This window comes from Myotis daubentonii, chromosome 15, assembly GCF_963259705.1.
Source record: "Myotis daubentonii chromosome 15, mMyoDau2.1, whole genome shotgun sequence".
NCBI classification, from domain to species: domain Eukaryota; kingdom Metazoa; phylum Chordata; class Mammalia; order Chiroptera; family Vespertilionidae; genus Myotis; species Myotis daubentonii.
The window spans coordinates 8,397,848-8,412,175 of NC_081854.1; the positions used below are offsets into that span (position 1 = coordinate 8,397,848).

At 57.4% G+C, this 14,328-nt stretch overlaps 1 protein-coding gene across 1 annotated transcript; it reads left to right on the top strand.

Annotated features, from left to right (window-relative positions):
• The first annotated feature begins 525 nt into the window (after positions 1 to 525).
• Positions 526 to 9,436, top strand: LOC132217277 (orphan sodium- and chloride-dependent neurotransmitter transporter NTT5-like). Its single transcript, XM_059667368.1, has 10 exons — positions 526 to 940; positions 1,376 to 1,533; positions 1,726 to 1,849; positions 2,039 to 2,214; positions 5,331 to 5,572; positions 6,473 to 6,659; positions 7,035 to 7,236; positions 7,366 to 7,525; positions 8,806 to 8,968; positions 9,191 to 9,436. Exons 1-10 carry the CDS (start codon positions 526 to 528, stop codon positions 9,434 to 9,436), a joined length of 2,073 nt encoding a protein of 690 aa, XP_059523351.1.
• The last annotated feature ends 4,892 nt before the right edge of the window (positions 9,437 to 14,328 follow it).

Consider the following 14,328-nt stretch of genomic DNA (forward strand, 5'->3'; position numbering starts at 1 on the left):
ACTGAACCGGTCAGGGCCAGATTTGCTATTTCTTTGTGATTTAGTCTTGGTAGATTTTCTGTTTCTATAAGTTTTCCGTTTTATCTAGATTGTCCATGTTTTTTTGGTGTACAATGAATTGTTCACAGTACTCTCTTGTAATCCTTTTTTTTTTTTTTAAATGTCTTTTTAAATTGATTTCAGAGAGGAAGGGAGCGGGAGAGAGATAGAAACATCAATGATGGGAGAGAATCATTGATCAGCTGCCTCCTGCACACCCACACTGGGGATTGAGCTCGCAACCACGGCATGTGCCCTGACTGGGAATCAAACCATGACCTCTTGGTTCATAGGTCGATGCTCAATCACTAAGCCATGCCATCCAGGCAAGCCTCAGGGTTTTTGTAAGATTAGTCTTGTCTTTCCTCAACTCATACAGCTAAAATTTAAAGTTCTTGATGTCCTTAAGGTCAAGAAGGAAGGAGGCCCCATCCTTGCAGAAGCAGGAACTAGAGCCTTCTCAGAATGATGAATGTTATTGAAAACATGGAGTCCCAGGATGAGAATGCCCAGATGTCTAGCTCTCCCGATTCCAAACCCGTGATAGCTGGACCTTCAGATTCCAAACCCGTGATAGCTGGACCTTCAGATTCCAAGCCTGTGATTGCTGGACCTTCAGATTCCAAGCCCGTGATTGCTACGACCTCAGCTCCCCCAACCGAAAATGCCAAGGTGTTGCCTCCTGAGGAACTGAATGGGGAGGAACCGAATATGGATTGGTTTAATGAAGAAATCGAGAAAACACTGGAAGCCAAAGACAAAGATGAGCCAAAGGACGAATTGGCCACTGACCGACCCTCCTGGGCCAATAAGGTTGAGTACCTCATGGCCCAGGTGGGCTACTCTGTTGGGCTGAGCACCATCTGGCGCTTTCCTTATCTGTGTCTTCACAACGGAGGTGGTAAGCCTGGGGAGGAGGAATCTCGAACCCATGCAGGGTCAAGGAGCCAGAGGCTTGTTCTGGCTTCTCCGGGGTCTCTGAGATAGGTAGGGGATGAGGATTTGGGGCCCTGAATGGGGGAAGGGCCAAGTATGTGAATACAAGGAACCTTGGGAGGGTGAGCACAGGATATCTGAATACTTGGGTTCATAAGGTGGGGCTGGAGGTCTGGGTCAGGGGTCGGAGTAGAAACTAGGTATCTGGGTCTTCTAGGAGCTGGGGGATAAGGGACTGGACACCCGGGACTGTGAGGGATGTGGAAATGGTTGAAGCCTGATGCCCTTGGCCCTGAGGGAGGTCACTGGTAGGGAACGTGTTTTCCTGGACCCCCAGAAAAGGCCAGGGACTAAAAAAGCCAGATGTTCCTCAAGGCCCTCCTGAACCCCCCCTGCACAGGGAGCTTTATCATCGTCTACATCCTTATGCTGATTTTGGTCGGATTTCCTCTCCTCGTGATGGAGATAGCAGTTGGTCAGAGGATGCATCAGGGCAGCATTGGTGTGTGGAAGAACATGAGCCCCTGGTTTGGTGGTGTGGGGTATAGCAGCTTCATGGTGAGGAGCCCTGGGCTGCCCAGGCCTACCCTTTACACTGACCCTTATCCCCAACCCTTGTCCCGGAATGGGTCCCCTGATTTCATTTCAGTGGGTCCAGTCCCTTCAATTTCCCCAATCCTCTGTCCAATTCCCTCCCTTCTGCTGGCCCATCTTTCTTCCCCTGCCTCCAGAATTCTTCACGGTCCCTAGGTGTGCTTCATCGTGGGCTTGTACTATAGTGTGCTCATGGCTTGGAGTCTCTACTATTTGGTTCAGTCTTTCCAGTCTCCCCTGCCGTGGTCATTGTGCCCCTTAACGAAGAACTCCAGTTTTGGTGAGAAGGGAGGGAAGAAAAGGGCAAGTGGGAGGGCTGAGAAGAGGAAAGGGGGATGAAGGAAGAAGAGGATCATTGAGATAGATGGACAAGCAGATGGATGATGAAATGGGATGGGAAGGAGCGGGTGGAGGAAAAGAAGGGGAGGAACCTGGGTTTGCAGTTTCCTCCATGGCCAGTTCACCTCAGATCCTGAATGTTCACGGACAACATCCACCACATACTTCTGGTACCGGCATGTGCTGAAGACCACAGATGAAATTGAGTTGGGTGGGCTACCGATCATGCATCTCTCTGTCTCTCTACTTGTGTCCTGGTTAATTATCTGCATCTGTATGATCAAAGGGCTCAAGTCCACTGGGAAGGTGAGTTACCCTCTAACTTACTCATCTGATGGACTCCTTTCTACCTGAGACCCTATTATTCTCCTAACTTGATGCCTGTAGGTCCCAACTTCTTTTTTAAAAATATATTTTTATTGATTTCAGAGAGGAAGGGAGAGGATGAGAGAGAAAGAGAGAGAGAAACATCAATGATGAAAGAAAATCATTGATTGGATGCCTCCTAAACACCCGCTACTGGGGATCGAGCCCACAATCTGGGCATGTGCCCTGACCGGGAATTGAACTGTGACCTCCTGGTTCATAGGTCGATGCTCAACCACTGAGCCACACCAGCTGGGCTTTTAAAAAATTTTTCACCTGAGGAGTGAGGATATATTTTTTTAACCTGAATTTTTATTTAAAACTAGAGGCCCAGTGCACAAAAATTTGTGCCATCGGGAGGGGTCCCTCAGCCCAGCCTGTGCCCTCTTGCAGTCTGGGATCCCTCGGGAGATGACCACCTGCTGGCTTAGGCCTGCTCCCCGGGGGATTGGGCCTAAGCTGGCAATCAGACATCCCTCTGGCAGTCCAGGAGCCCTCGGGGGATGTCCACCTGCCAGCGGGGAGCAGGCCTAAGCTACAGTCGGACATCCTTAGCACTGCTGAGGAGGTGGGAGAGGCTCCCACCACCACCACTGTACTGGCAGCCGTCAGCCTGGCTTGTGGCTGAGCAGAGCTCCCCCTGTGGGAGTGCACCGACCACCAGGGGGCAGCTCCTGCATTGAGCATCTGCCCCCTGGTGGTCAGTGTGTGTCATAGTGACCAGTCATTCCCAGTCGTTCTGCTGTAAGGGTCAGTTTGCATATTACCCTTTTATTATATAGGATAGAGGCCTGGTGCATGGGTGGGGGCTGGCTGGTTTGCCCTGAAGGGTGTCCTGGATCAGGGTGGGGGTCCCACTGGGGTGCCTAGCCAGCCTGGATGAGGGGCTGATGGCTGTTTGCAGCTGGTCACACCCCCTTCAGGGTGGGGGTCCCCACTGGGGTGCCTGGCCAGCCTGGGTGAGGGGCTGATGGCTGTTTGTAGGCTGGTCACACCCACTTCATGGTGGGGGTCCCCACTGGGGTGCCTGGCCAGCCTGGGTGAGGGGCTGATGGCTGTTTTCAGGCTTGTCACACCCCCTTTAGGGTGGGGGGTCCCCACTGGGGTGCCTGGTCAGTCTGGGTGAGGGGCTGAGGGCCATTTTCAGGCTGGCCAAGCCCCCCAGTGATGGAAGCTCCCAGCCTCTCCTTTTTTTCTTTTTTCTTTTATTCTGGGATTTATTTACCTTCTATAATTGAAACTTTGTAGCCTTGAGTGGAGCTCAAAGCCGGCCAGAGCGGGCGAGAAGCTTGGCTTCCTCCATCGCCAGGGGCAACCCAAGCATCCTGCTCACTCCAGCTCTGTGGCCACGGCCGGCTGAAAGCAGGTATCTGGGATTTATTTATCTTCTATAATTGAAACTTTGTTGCCTTGAGTGGAGCTCAGAGCCGGCTGCGGCAGGCAGAAAGCTTGGCTTCCTCCATCACTGGAGCAACCAAGCCTCCTGCTCACTCCAGCTCCGTGGCTGCTGGCCGCCATCTTGGTTGAGTTAATTTGCATATAGTCGCTCTGATTGGCTGGTGGCATGGCTTAAGGCATAGCGAAGGTACAGTCAATTTGCATGTTTGTCTTTTATTAGGTTAGATGTTCTTGCTTAGAGATATCTATATTAATAAAAGGGTAATATGCTAATTAGACTGACGTCTTCCAGACATCCATCCGGATGTCCTTCCGGAAAAAGCCACAGTAGTGGGGCCAAGGCAGGGGCAGTTAGGGGTGACCAGGCTGGCATGGGAGGGCAGTTAGGGGTGACCAGGCCAGCAGGCAGGTGAGCGGTTAGGAGCCAGCAGTCCTGGATTGCGAGAGGGGTTTCCGATGCAGGGATCAGGCCTAAACAGGCAGTCGGATATCCCCCGAAGGGTCCCGGATTGGAGAGGTTGCAGGCCGGGCTGAGGGCCATCCCCCCCGCCCCCCGCCCCCCCCCGCCCCGTGCATGAATTTCGTGCACTGGGCCTCTAGCATGTTAATAAAAGAACATCATTTTTTAATATATGTTTTTTATTGTTGATAGTATTACAGATGTCTCCCATTTCCCTGCCACTACCCCCCTTTGCCCAGTCCCTACCCACTCCCCCAGGTCTTCACCACCCTATTGCCTGTGTCCATGGGCTATGCATATAAGTTATTTGGTTTGTCTCTTCTCGTCCTCCCACCCCCACATTGAGGTATGTCAGTCTGTCCCATTCTCCCTGCTTTGGTTGTTATTTTGTGGGTCAATTCATTTTGTTCTTTGATTCCATAAATAAGTGAGATCATGTGATATTTGTCTTTCTCAGATTGGCTTATTTCACTTAGCATAATAGTCTCTAGGTCCATCCATGCTGTCTCCAAGGGTAAGAGACCCCCCTTTTTACAGCTGCGTAGTATTCCACTGTTTAAATGTCCCACAGCTTTTTTATAGGCTATTTTTTTCCCACTGATTTTTAGAGAGGGTGGAAGGGGAGGGAGAGAGAGGAGAGACAGGAAGAGAGAAACATCAATGTGAGAGAGACACATCGATTAGTTGCCTCCCGCTCCTGCCCCGACCAGGGCCGGCATTGAACCTGTAACCAAGGTATGTACCCTTGACTGGGAATCTAGCCCGTGACCCTTCTGTCTGCGGGCGGATGCTCTAGCCACTGAGCCAAACCAGCCATTCCAACTTCTCATTTCTCCTCATCTGACCTCTGATTCCCAATAGTTTGGCCCTACTATCCCAACTTTTGCCTTTGCTGAACTTTCTCTGAAGAATCATACTTCCTACCCAGATGCTGTATGTCTCAGTATTCCTTTCCTACATCATCTTCATCTGTGTCCTAATCCGGAGTCTCATGCTGAAAGGAGCAGACTTTGGTATCAAGAGTTTGTTTGCTGCCCAGGTGAGGTGTCCCTCCCCCGTTAACCCTCTTATCCCAGCGGGGGTAGCAGGGACTGTGTCGTCTGGTAGAGGCCCTCCCAGATCCTCCTTTCATTCCCTTCTTTTGCCTTCTGTCCTCCCCCCTTTACATCCCAATTCACCTGGCACTTGTCCTCCTCAGGTGCCATCCCTGTACTCTGTGGACGTGTGGCGCCGGACAGGGAACCATCTCTTTTTGTCCATGGGCTCCGGCTTTGGCAGCTTCACTGCAATCAGTTCATACGTCCCTCGGTCCAACAACTGCATCATGGATGCCTCTGCCGTGGCTCTTCTCAACCTCATTATCTCCGTGACGGCCACGCTGTTTGTATTTGCCACGTTGGGCTACTTGGCCACCGAGAACAGTGAGAAATGTTACCTGAAGTGAGCCCAGTATTTCATACGGATTGCGTCGCCAAGACCCAAGTCTTAGAAATAGCTCGTAGAACTCTAGTCTAGGCCCCCATCCGTCGGGGATGTGGGCTCAGTCAACATGGGTCCCCCAGATGTGAGCATCCTAAACTTTATTTTTTTTATTTTTTAAATATATTTTATTGATTTTTTACAGAGAGGAAGGGAGAGAGATAGAGAGTTAGAAACATCGATGAGAGAGAAACATCGATCAGCTGCCTCCTGCACACTCCCTACTAGGGATATGCCCGCAACCCAGGTACATGCCCTTGACCGGAATCGAACCCGGGACCCCTCAGTCCGCAGGCCGACGCTCTATCCACTGAGCCAAACCGGTTTCGGCAACTTCAGAAACATTTGAAATCTCTCTCTTTACGAGCTGCCTTTCTAAACGAAGAAAACCCCAAACTTGGATGTTTTCAAAGGTGTGTTTGCCCCATTCCATGGCAGTCGCCACGGAAAAATTAGGGGATCTCTTCAACTGAACCAGTAGACAAACACACACAAAAAAATGCCCACAGCACGAACCCCTATAGCCTATAGCCTATTTCCTATTTTCTTTTTTTTAAAAAAGTAATTCTTAATTGTTGAAAGTATCACATATGTCCCCTGCCTGTTCCCTATTTTCATCCCCTCTGCCATTCGTTTCAAAAAATGCTTATCAGACATTTCTTTATAAAGCAGCTCCTATCTACCAACCCCTGTGTTGAGTTCTGGAAACACAGCCAGTGGTGAATTCAGACTATCACCCCTGCCCTCAGGAAAACCACAGATTCGAGACCCAGCTAGTGATTTCCCTTCTCGTCTAGAAAATAAGAGAGAAGTTGTCTTAAAGGCCCGAATGACTTTACGTGATCCCACTCCCGCCCCCAGGAATGCTGAGAGAATGATGAACCTGGTCACGGCGGGCGTGCTGCCTCCTGAGCTCCGCCTCCCAGAGAGCCTGTATCAGCATATGAGCTACACCTACCCCAGGTGGTTTGGCAACCTCCCTGAAGGAGCCAAACTCGTGGCCCTACCCTACTTGTCCAATTGTGACTTACCTGAGCAATTAAAGGAGGTAGGTAAGGGTTGGGGGGAGGGGGGGGGAGTCCTAGCGTTCCCCTCACCTCCCCCAGAGCACTAGAAACTCCAGCTCTTCTTAGGGGCCATAGAATCCAGGGAGGCAATCCTGGGCAACCGAGCAAGGTTACCAGCCTCCTTTAGTGAGAAGGCAACGGTAGGCTCTGTAGCAGCAAGCGCCAGCGTTCGTACAAGCCTGCTGAGCGCCAACACCAGAGAGATGCCAGACCAGCAGCTGTTGCGGGCGGAAGTCCTCCTTACAATGTCACTAAGGAACAGCGCTACAGATCACTTCCGGGGTCCGGGGACAGGAGCCGAGTTAGGACTCTCCGGGCTCTCTGATCCCGCCCCTCCTCTTCCTTTCACTTTACAGGTTATGGAGGGGCCGGGTGTGGCCTTTGTGGCATTTACTGAAATCATCGCTGTGTTTTCTGGATCCACCTTCTGGGCCATCATCACCTTCGTGTTTCTGGTGACCATGGGGCTGAGCACCATGCAAGGGATCCTGCAGGGCATCATCACCCCGCTCCAGGACACCTTCTCCTGCCTTCGGAGGCACACAACCCTGCTCACAGGTGCTCTGACCTATGACCTCGCTCTCACCGGGCGGCCGGCGGGCCGTGGTGTAGCTTAACCCCACCAGGACTCCTCCAGCCCAGCTTGAATGCTGACCTTGATCCCAGTCTGGTTGTTTCCCCCGCCAGTGGGTGTCTGCGTGGCCATGTTCCTGGGCAGCTGCTTCTTCGTGCAGCCCTCCGGCAGCTACTACGTGAACCTGCTGGATGACTACTGGGCCTCTCTGCCCCTCTTCCTCATTCTCATCTTGGAGAATGTGTCCATGGCCTGGATCTATGGGGCCCGGAGGTGAGGTCCCAAGCCCAGGCTCTCCTTCCACGCACCCTCGGGGAGAACGGGGCCCCTCCTGCTCTGATCCCAGGGCTATGGACAGCTCCCCGGAGGGTGGGAAGGAGAAAGACATGGGCTGGTTTGGGGAGAAAAATAGATGTACAATGGCAAAGCGGTGAACAGTCTGTAGCAGGACCTACGGGACCCTAAGCCCTACTGTTGACCAGGGTAGTCTGGACATCTGAAACAGGGACGCCCTTGCTTCTCCAAGTGCGCTCTATGGAGCAGCGGCACTGGCCTCGCTGGGAAGCTCCTTAGAAATGCAGGCCCTCAGGCTCCACTTCAGACCCGCGGCTGCGTGTTAACAGAAACCCTAAGGCAGCGGTTCTCAACCTTCCTAATGCCGCCACCCTGTAATACAGCTCCTCATGTTGTGGGGACCCCCAATTTCATTGTGACAAATTGAACATAACTAAAGCATAGCGATTCATCACAGAAACAATATGTAATTATATATGTGTTTTCCGATGGTCTTAGGCGACCCCTGTGAAAGGGTCGTTCGACCCCCAAAGGGGTCGCGACCCACAGGTTGAGAACCGCTGCCCAAAGGGATTCCGATGCGCCCTAACCTTTGAGAAGCACCGTGTCATCCAAGGGTGGCAGCCTTTCCAGGCGGCGGTGGCTCTCGGCATCACGCCCACTCGCCCACACACTCGCTCCCGCTCAGATAGGACTTAGGGCCTCCCACGCTCCAAGTCCTGCGGATACCGGGATAAATTATATTTAGCTTCTTCTCTCAGAGTCCAAAGAGGAAGGCACAGAGCAGATCCTGGGGCAGGTGGTAAGCCGATGGTCGAGGCTGCCCAGGGTGCTGGAGGAACACAGGTGGTTAGCAATCGCGTCAGGCAGTGAGGGGATGCCTAAACAGGATCCGGACAGATGGAGGGGAGTTCATCAAGGGAAAGAGATGAGCATTCTAGGCAGAAGGAACCTGACTTGCGTCTGTAATGCGCCTAAGAAGGTATCGCATTACTAAAGATAGCGGGGTACATGGGCTTAAAGAAGCTACATTTAGGAACTTGGCTTCATCCTGAAGGTGAAAAAAAATTATTATTTTTAATTCTGGGGCTGGGACAGAAATTAGCCTGAAAAGGGATGGATTTTAGAGGTTTGGAGATGAACAGAAAGGTCTAAGAAATGTGAAGGGGTCTTTCGGAGGCTGGGTTTGGGCTGACCCCTCCCCCAGAGCTGGGTAAGGCCGGAAGGGCCTTCTAAAGCCTTATGACCCTTCCCCCCAGGTTCCTTGCCGACTTGATTATCATATTGGGGCGCCCCATCTCCCCCATTTATCGTTGGCTATGGTGCTTTGTGTCTCCATTTGTGCTGCTGGTCCTGTTTGTAATCATCCTGATTCATCTGTATGTGAGGCCGATCACTTACATGGCCTGGAACTCCAGCATCGTGAGTTCCCCCACAGACCCCGGGCCCCACACCCGCCCCGCCCCCCCTCGAGGGAATGGGGACAGACTTTTCAATCCACTCTTGCCTCTGGGACCCAATCATCTTATTCCCTGGGGATTCAAGTGATCTGGTCTCTTGCCTTGGTTCATCTCCCACCCCCACCTTCTGCATCTCACTTCAGATAACCTGGGCGTTCTAAACCTTCCTCCCTTTCCCCCACAGTCAAACGAAGTGCTCCATAATTATCCGCCGTGGGGGAAAGTCTTGCTCGCCCTGCTCACTGTCTTCACCATCCTGCCCATCCCTGCCTACTTCTTGTACGCCCTCCTGAAACGGACCTCCCCAGCCTCCACGAGGCACGACAGGGACACCGATTTCTTAAGACGTAAAAGTAAAGCAGAGAAGAAGAAGGCCCGCCCTCGGCTTCACGTGGGGCAAAGCCTAAAGAAGATGAATAAAAACAGATAACCAGCGAGACAAACTTTCCGCCACGGGAGTAATTCCTCTCTGAAATAAAGACTTGGCTCATTTGGCATCATGTCACTTGTTATGCCCAGATTTCAAGATCCCCAAAAGACCACCAGGGAGCCAGCCGAGTCCGATGCAAAAGCAAAGAGTCTTTATTCGGGCTAGCTCGGCTCCCCGACCACACTCACCGTCGCAGCGGCACAAGCGGCAGAGAGAGAGAGAGGGGTTTGATAGGGGGGTTGGAGTAAGGGGAGGAGAAAGGACTGTGGGCCCTGCCAATGGGCCAGGCGCAAGTCGGTGTCTTGTTACACAGGATGTGGTCGTATCTATGGCGCGCACTTCCCTTGATTGTCATTGGTTTCTGGGTGTGGCTGGCAGAGGCTTGGGCTTCTGGGAAGAAGCTCCTTGCCGAGCACATGGTTGCCCAAAAATGGAGGATCCAGGGTAAGATGGAGGGCGTAGCCCTTATCCTGGGGCAAGATGGAGGGCGTAGCCCTCGCCCTTTCACACTGTGTGTTGTTGCTGTTTTCACCCTCACCTGAGGATTTCTTCCCCATTCATTTCCAGAGAGAGCGGAAGGGAGTGGGGAGGGGGAGAGAGAGGAATAGCTACGTGAGGCATTTCAATGGGATGCCTCACACAGACACCCGTGCCCCTACCAGGGCTGGGGAACCTGCAATCGAGGGACGTGCCCTTGACCGGAAATTGAACCCGAGAGAGACCAACCCTTTGGTCCACAGGCTGACGCTCTAACCACTGACCAGCCAGGGCACATCACAGGTTTTTCAAAGTGGAACTCCCTGGCTGGCAAGTTGACATTAAAAGAGGGAAATGTAGGAATTGCTAATGTAACTGAACCCAAAGTCTCTTGTTTTTCCTGGATTGGGAAAGTAATGCCGGGGGTCTTGGCCAGCATCTAGAAGGGTTCCGGAATCTGGAGAAGGGGCTGCTGTAAAGTATTAGAGTCTAGAGACGAAACATAATTTTGGAAGGCCTTTTGGGGAGCCCGAGGAGCTGGGCTATAGGAACCAAGTTCTGTTTGTCTCAGGACCCCTTGCTTTTTATTAACGGCAAGTGTCCTAAGGCAGCGGTTCTCAACCTGTGGGTCGCGACCCCTTTGGGGGTTGACCGACCCTTTCATAGGGGTCGCCTAAGACCATCAGAAATCACATATATAATTACATATTGTTTTTGTGATGAATCACTATGCTTTATGTTCAATTTGTAACAATGAAATTGGAGGTCACCACAACATGAGGAACTGTATTAAAGGGTCGGGGCATTAGGAAGGTTGAGAACCACTGTCCTGAGGCAAAGGAGATGTACAGATCAAAGGCAAGGTTTAGAATACAGAATCCACTGTCAGACCGTTGATTTCTAGTGAGTTATGTTTGCAGTTTTTACACTGTGACCCTTGACCCACCCGAAACGGATTTTGATAGAAGGAGCATGATTCCCATCTCAGCTGTCTTGCCCGTTGTGCCACCCCAGTCACCGAATAATTCATGTTTGTCTGCTGATTTGAAATGCACATGGTCGCAGGCTGATTTCCACCGGTGCCCACGTCATCTCCGAGTCTCCGTCCCCCGTGCCGTCAAGCGCCTTATGCACATCTACTCCAGAACCACCCGGCTTTGGATGGTTTACTCCGTGTTGAATCTTTTTTAAAAAATATATATATTTTATTGATTTTTTTTACAGAGCGGAAGGGAGAGGGATAGAGAGTTAGAAACATCTATGAGAGAGAAACATTGATCAGCTGCCTCCTGCACGCCCCCTACTGGGGATGTGCCCGCAACCAAGGTACATGCCCTGGACCGGAATCGAACCTGGGACCCTTCAATCCGCAGGCGGACGCTCTATCCGCTGAGCCAAACCGGTGAGGGCTGCCGTGTTGAATCTTTAGCACAGTGGTTAGACCCTCAGCTCTGAAACAGGCCTCCTGGTTCCCATCGTGGCCCTCCCCTCGCCTCAATCCCGTTAGCCACTAAGCCTGACCTGGTTCCCCTCTCCCCTCCCCAGGACCCACCCCGCCCCCACCCTGCCCGGTAACCCGCCACCCCAGGGGTCCTCCCCAAAGAGTAACCGTGGAGAGAGGGTGCTCCCCGGAGCCGGGATGACAGGGTGGGAAGGGTTGGGAAGAGATGACCCCTGCGTCTCACCCAAGCACACAGCTCAACCGGCTTCCGACTCCGGAGACCGTGGGGAGGCAGGACCCTTCAGAGAGACCGGCCAAGAGCCCAGGCGAGTGAATGGGCAGCGGCAGCGGCAGGCGCAGGGGCAGGGGCAGGGGCAGGGGCAGCGGCAGGGGCAGGGGCAGGGGCAGCGGCAGGGGCAGGGGCAGCGGCAGGGGCAGGGCAGGGGCAGCGGCAGGGGCAGGGGCAGCGGCAGGGGCAGGGGCAGCGGCAGGGGCAGGGCAGGGGCAGCGGCAGGGGCAGGGGCAGCGGCAGGGGCAGGCGCAGGGGCAGCGGCAGGGGCAGGGGCAGCGGCAGGGGCAGGGCAGGGGCAGCGGCAGGGGCAGGGCAGGGGCAGGGGCAGGGGCAGCGGCAGGGGCAGGGCAGGGGCAGCGGCAGGGGCAGGGGCAGCGGCAGGGGCAGGGGCAGGGGCAGGGCAGGGGCAGGGGCAGGGGCAGGGCAGGGGCAGGGGCAGGGGCAGGGGCAGGGGCAGCGGCAGGGGCAGCGGCAGGGGCAGGGGCAGGGGCAGGGGCAGCGGCAGGGGCAGCGGCAGGGACAGGGACAGGGGCAGGGGCAGCGGCAGGGGCAGCGGCAGGGGCAGGGGCAGCGGCAGGGACAGGGGCAGCGGCAGGGGCAGCGGCAGGGGCAGCGGCAGGGGCAGGGGCAGCAGTAGGGGCAGCGGCAGGGGCAGGGGCAGGGGCAGCGGCAGGGGCAGGGGCAGGGGCAGAGGCAGGGGCAGCGGCAGGGGCAGGGACAGGGACAGGGGCAGGGGCAGCAGCAGGGGCAGGGGCTAGGCAGGGGCAGGGGCAGGGGCAGCGGCAGGGGCAGCGGCAGGGGCAGCGGCAGGGGCTAGGCAGGGGCAGGGGCAGCGGCAGGGGCAGCGGCAGGGGCAGGGGCTAGGCAGGGGCAGGGGCAGGGGCAGGGGCAGCGGCAGGGGCAGGGGCTAGGCAGGGGCAGGGGCAGGGGCAGCGGCAGGGGCAGCGGCAGGGGCAGCGGCAGGGGCTAGGCAGGGGCAGGGGCAGGGGCAGGGGCAGGGGCAGCGGCAGGGGCAGGGGCTAGGCAGGGGCAGGGGCAGGGGCAGCGGCAGGGGCAGCGGCAGGGGCAGCGGCAGGGGCTAGGCAGGGGCAGGGGCAGGGGCAGTGGCAGGGGCAGCGGCAGGGGCAGGGGCAGGGGCTAGGCAGGGGCAGGGGCAGGGGCTAGGCAGGGGCAGGGGCAGGGGCAGCGGCAGGGGCAGGGGCAGGGGCAGGGGCAGGGGCAGCGGCAGGGGCAGGGGCAGCGGCAGGGGCAGGGGCAGGGGCAGGGGCAGGGGCAGCGGCAGGGGCTAGGCAGGGGCAGCGGCAGGGGCAGCGGCAGGGGCAGCGGCAGGGGCAGGGGCAGGGGCTAGGCAGGGGCAGGGGCAGGGGCAGTGGCAGGGGCAGCGGCAGGGGCAGGGGCAGGGGCTAGGCAGGGGCAGGGGCAGGGGCAGCGGCAGCGGCAGGGGCAGGGGCTAGGCAGGGGCAGGGGCAGGGGCTAGGCAGGGGCAGGGGCAGGGGCAGGGGCACGGGCAGGGGCAGGGGCAGGGGCAGGGGCAGCGGCAGGGGCAGCGGCAGGGGCTAGGCAGGGGCAGGGGCAGGGGCAGGGGCAGGGGCAGCGGCAGGGGCAGGGGCAGCGGCAGGGGCAGCGGCAGGGGCAGGGGCAGGGGCAGGGGCAGGGGCAGCGGCAGGGGCAGGGGCAGGGGCAGGGGCAGGGGCAGCGGCAGGGGCAGGGGCAGCGGCAGGGGCAGGGGCAGGGGCAGGGGCAGCGGCAGGGGCAGGGGCAGGGGCAGGGGCAGGGGCAGGGGCAGTGGCAGGGGCAGCGGCAGGGGCAGGGGCAGGGGCAGGGGCAGGGGCAGGGGCAGTGGCAGGGGCAGCGGCAGGGGCAGGGGCAGGGGCAGGGGCAGGGGCAGGGGCAGGGGCAGGGGCAGGGGCAGTGGCAGGGGCAGGGGCAGCGGCAGGGGCAGGGGCAGGGGCAGGGGCAGGGGCAGCGGCAGGGGCAGGGGCAGGGGCAGGGGCAGGGCAGGGGCAGTGGCAGGGGCAGCGGCAGGGGCAGTGGCAGGGGCAGCGGCAGGGGCAGGGGCAGGGGCAGGGGCAGGGGCAGGGGCAGGGGCAGCGGCAGGGGCAGGGGCAGGGGCAGGGGCAGTTGCTGGGCTGGGGTCCGGAGGCGAACCTCCCGCGGGAGCTCCAAACTCTTCTGGCCCCAAAGCCCTGGCTTCCGTGGAGCCTGGCCTCGCGCGGCGCCCCCTCCCCCGCGGTGCCCGCCGCAGCTACCGGTCTCCAGACTCGCGCGGCGGCGGCAGGTAAAGGGGGTGCAGTCGTCTTGGCCCCCGACTCCCGACCTCTCAGGGCCCCAGGCGGCTGCTCCCCGCGCCAGACCCCTCACCTCTGGACCTAGACTTCCGAGCCCCGCCCCCCAGCTCCCTTCCCCCGAATTTAGGGACCCAGACGCCTGAGTCGGGGCGGGGAGGGGCGGGGAGGGGCGAGGGGGTGGTGGCCGCCAGCGGGGCAGCACAAGTCCGGCGGTCCGGTCCCGGTTCTCCTCCGCTCGCAAGTCCAGTCGCGGATGGAGCGGCCCTGGAGGCCTCGCCTCCCCACCAGCTGCCCGGGCCGCGGCCGTCGGGGGCGGACGGTGTAGGCGCGCCCCCCCGACCGGCCCGCGGCGGGTCCCCGAGACGCCCCCTCGGAATCCGTTTCTCAGCTCGCC

Coding starts and splice junctions, on each gene's coding strand:
- LOC132217277 (XM_059667368.1), top strand. CDS start 526: ATGGAGTCCCAGGATGAGAATGCCCAGATGTCTAGCTCTCCCGATTCC. Junction 1,534..1,725: donor TGGGGTATAGCAGCTTCATG/GTGAGGAGCCCT, acceptor CACGGTCCCTAG/GTGTGCTTCATCGTGGGCTT. Junction 2,215..5,330: donor GGCTCAAGTCCACTGGGAAG/GTGAGTTACCCT, acceptor TGTCCTCCTCAG/GTGCCATCCCTGTACTCTGT.